This window comes from Nerophis ophidion, linkage group LG26 (genome assembly GCF_033978795.1).
Source record: "Nerophis ophidion isolate RoL-2023_Sa linkage group LG26, RoL_Noph_v1.0, whole genome shotgun sequence".
NCBI lineage: Eukaryota > Metazoa > Chordata > Actinopteri > Syngnathiformes > Syngnathidae > Nerophis > Nerophis ophidion.
In genome coordinates, this window is record NC_084636.1 from 262335 (window position 1) to 264155 (window position 1821).

The window sequence follows — 1821 nt, forward strand, 5'->3', positions numbered from 1 at the left end:
GGTACATCTATATCATGTATATCTATTGCCATACATCTACGTATAGCAATATATATTTATAGCTAGATAATAGTTTGTGTATATTTATTATAATATATGATTTACAGCAGATTATGCAATTTATAAAATGGCGTCATGTTGACCACGCCCCCACCACACTTACCGCCATGGGTATGTTTGCAATCTAAGGAAAACCCTGCAATGTATCATTTTTTGAAGAGAAAATGTTGTGCTTTTCGCTGCAGGCCGAAAGAAAAGAGGAAGAAATGGCTGCAAAGTTAAAGACTCTGCATGATGGACGTGAATTGATGTGAAACTTCAATCGAACCAATATTTGATGGCATATGTTTTGTATACTCCTTGATCTTTTCATTTGAAGCATGTTCCGCTGCATACTAGTTGTTTCATGTGTGAATGCATTCACTCGCATGCTTTTCTACACCAAAATTCCTCTACTTCTTCTTCCCCTGAATTGTGGGCTTTCCTTTGACAAATTCCCAGAATTCCAAGTATTCTGGGACATTTTTCTATTCAAAATTAATTGTCCATTTTTCAACTGATTCAAACCATTCCACCTTTAAAATACTTGTACTACTTTTTTTCCTAAGCTCCAAAAAAATCCCTCTTTTCCCGACATTCCCATTGAAATCATTGGGGCATTCTTCAAAGTTCCACAACTCCAACATTTTCCACCTGATTCAAATTGTTGGAACTTGAAAATATGCAGCCTGATTGGAACCAAATTCCGGTTTCCCTGGAAATTCAAACTCTTCAACATTCAAAGCATTCCAACATTCAAACTATTCTTCCATTCATACTACATTCTCTCAGCATTTCACTTGAACTTCAGCATTGGAGCATTCACATGCATTCCTCCAGGAATTGCCTGGTTTGATTATTGATTAAAATGAAATACGACGCATACTTAGTAGCAGAAGACTGCGCCCTTTCCTGCCTGGTCTCCTCCCCCTGCGGGCAGCAGGTGGACGTGAAGGATTAGTCCTGAGTCCCTGCCCTTGTCTTCCTCTCGCCTGCAGCCTGCACTCGGGTGCCATTGCGGACATGGGCCTGCTCACCTTCCTCTGCTCGCTCAAGGAGCGAGCAGAGAACTTCCTCAACGAGAAGAACGTGGTCACAGACTTCCTGGGGAAGTTGGAAGAGAAGACTGGCATCAAGAAGAAGATCCTTGCCGCGGGTACTGCAGTATGTTGTGTTGCGTTGAGCTCACCAGAGGATTCAGTTAATCTGCTGAACACAAACACACACACACACGCACACATTAGCGGCCATAGTGTGGACATGCTAATCCCACATGCTAAGCTAGGTAAAGTCATGTGTGGCCTTCAGGTGCTGTGTCAGCGACGGGACTCTACCTGGTCTACGGCTACGGCGCCTCGCTGGTCTGCAACCTGATTGGTTTTGTGTACCCGGCGTACTTCTCGTGAGTTCTCTCTGGTCTATCCCTCACATTTCAGACAGGAAGTAGCGTCAGGTGTGTGTGTGTGCAGAGTCAAAGCCATCGAGAGTCCCAGCAAAGAAGATGACACAAAATGGTTGACCTACTGGGTGGTGTATGGCGTCTTCAGCCTGGGAGAGTTCTTCTCCGACATCTTCCTCTACTGGTTCCCTTTTTACTACGCCTTCAAGGTGGCCGCCGTCACGTTGACCTGCTTTCTCTTCCACGCCTTCTCATTTGTACTCCCCCGTTGTCCGAGCAGTGTCTCTTCCTGTTGTGGTGCATGGCTCCCATGTCCTGGAACGGATCGCGGGTCATCTACGACCGCGTGGTCCGGCCCATCTTCCTGCGCCACGAGGCCACCG

At 45.6% G+C, this 1821-nt stretch overlaps 1 protein-coding gene across 2 annotated transcripts in view; it reads left to right on the top strand.

Annotated features, from left to right (window-relative positions):
• The first annotated feature begins 952 nt into the window (after positions 1–952).
• Positions 953–1821, top strand: part of LOC133543466 (receptor expression-enhancing protein 6-like) — a 2450-nt gene continuing 1581 nt past the window's right edge. Inside the window, exons 1-4 of one of the 2 annotated variants that reach the window (XM_061888037.1) lie at positions 953–1195; positions 1348–1441; positions 1509–1647; positions 1719–1821. The exon at positions 1719–1821 is cut by the window's right edge and continues 66 nt beyond it. In XM_061888037.1, the coding sequence (XP_061744021.1) occupies positions 1063–1195; positions 1348–1441; positions 1509–1647; positions 1719–1821 (469 nt within the window). In that variant the 5' untranslated portion in view covers positions 953–1062. The remainder of the gene's footprint in view (positions 1196–1347; positions 1442–1508; positions 1648–1718) is intronic. The other variant, XM_061888039.1, reaches the window with a different exon arrangement.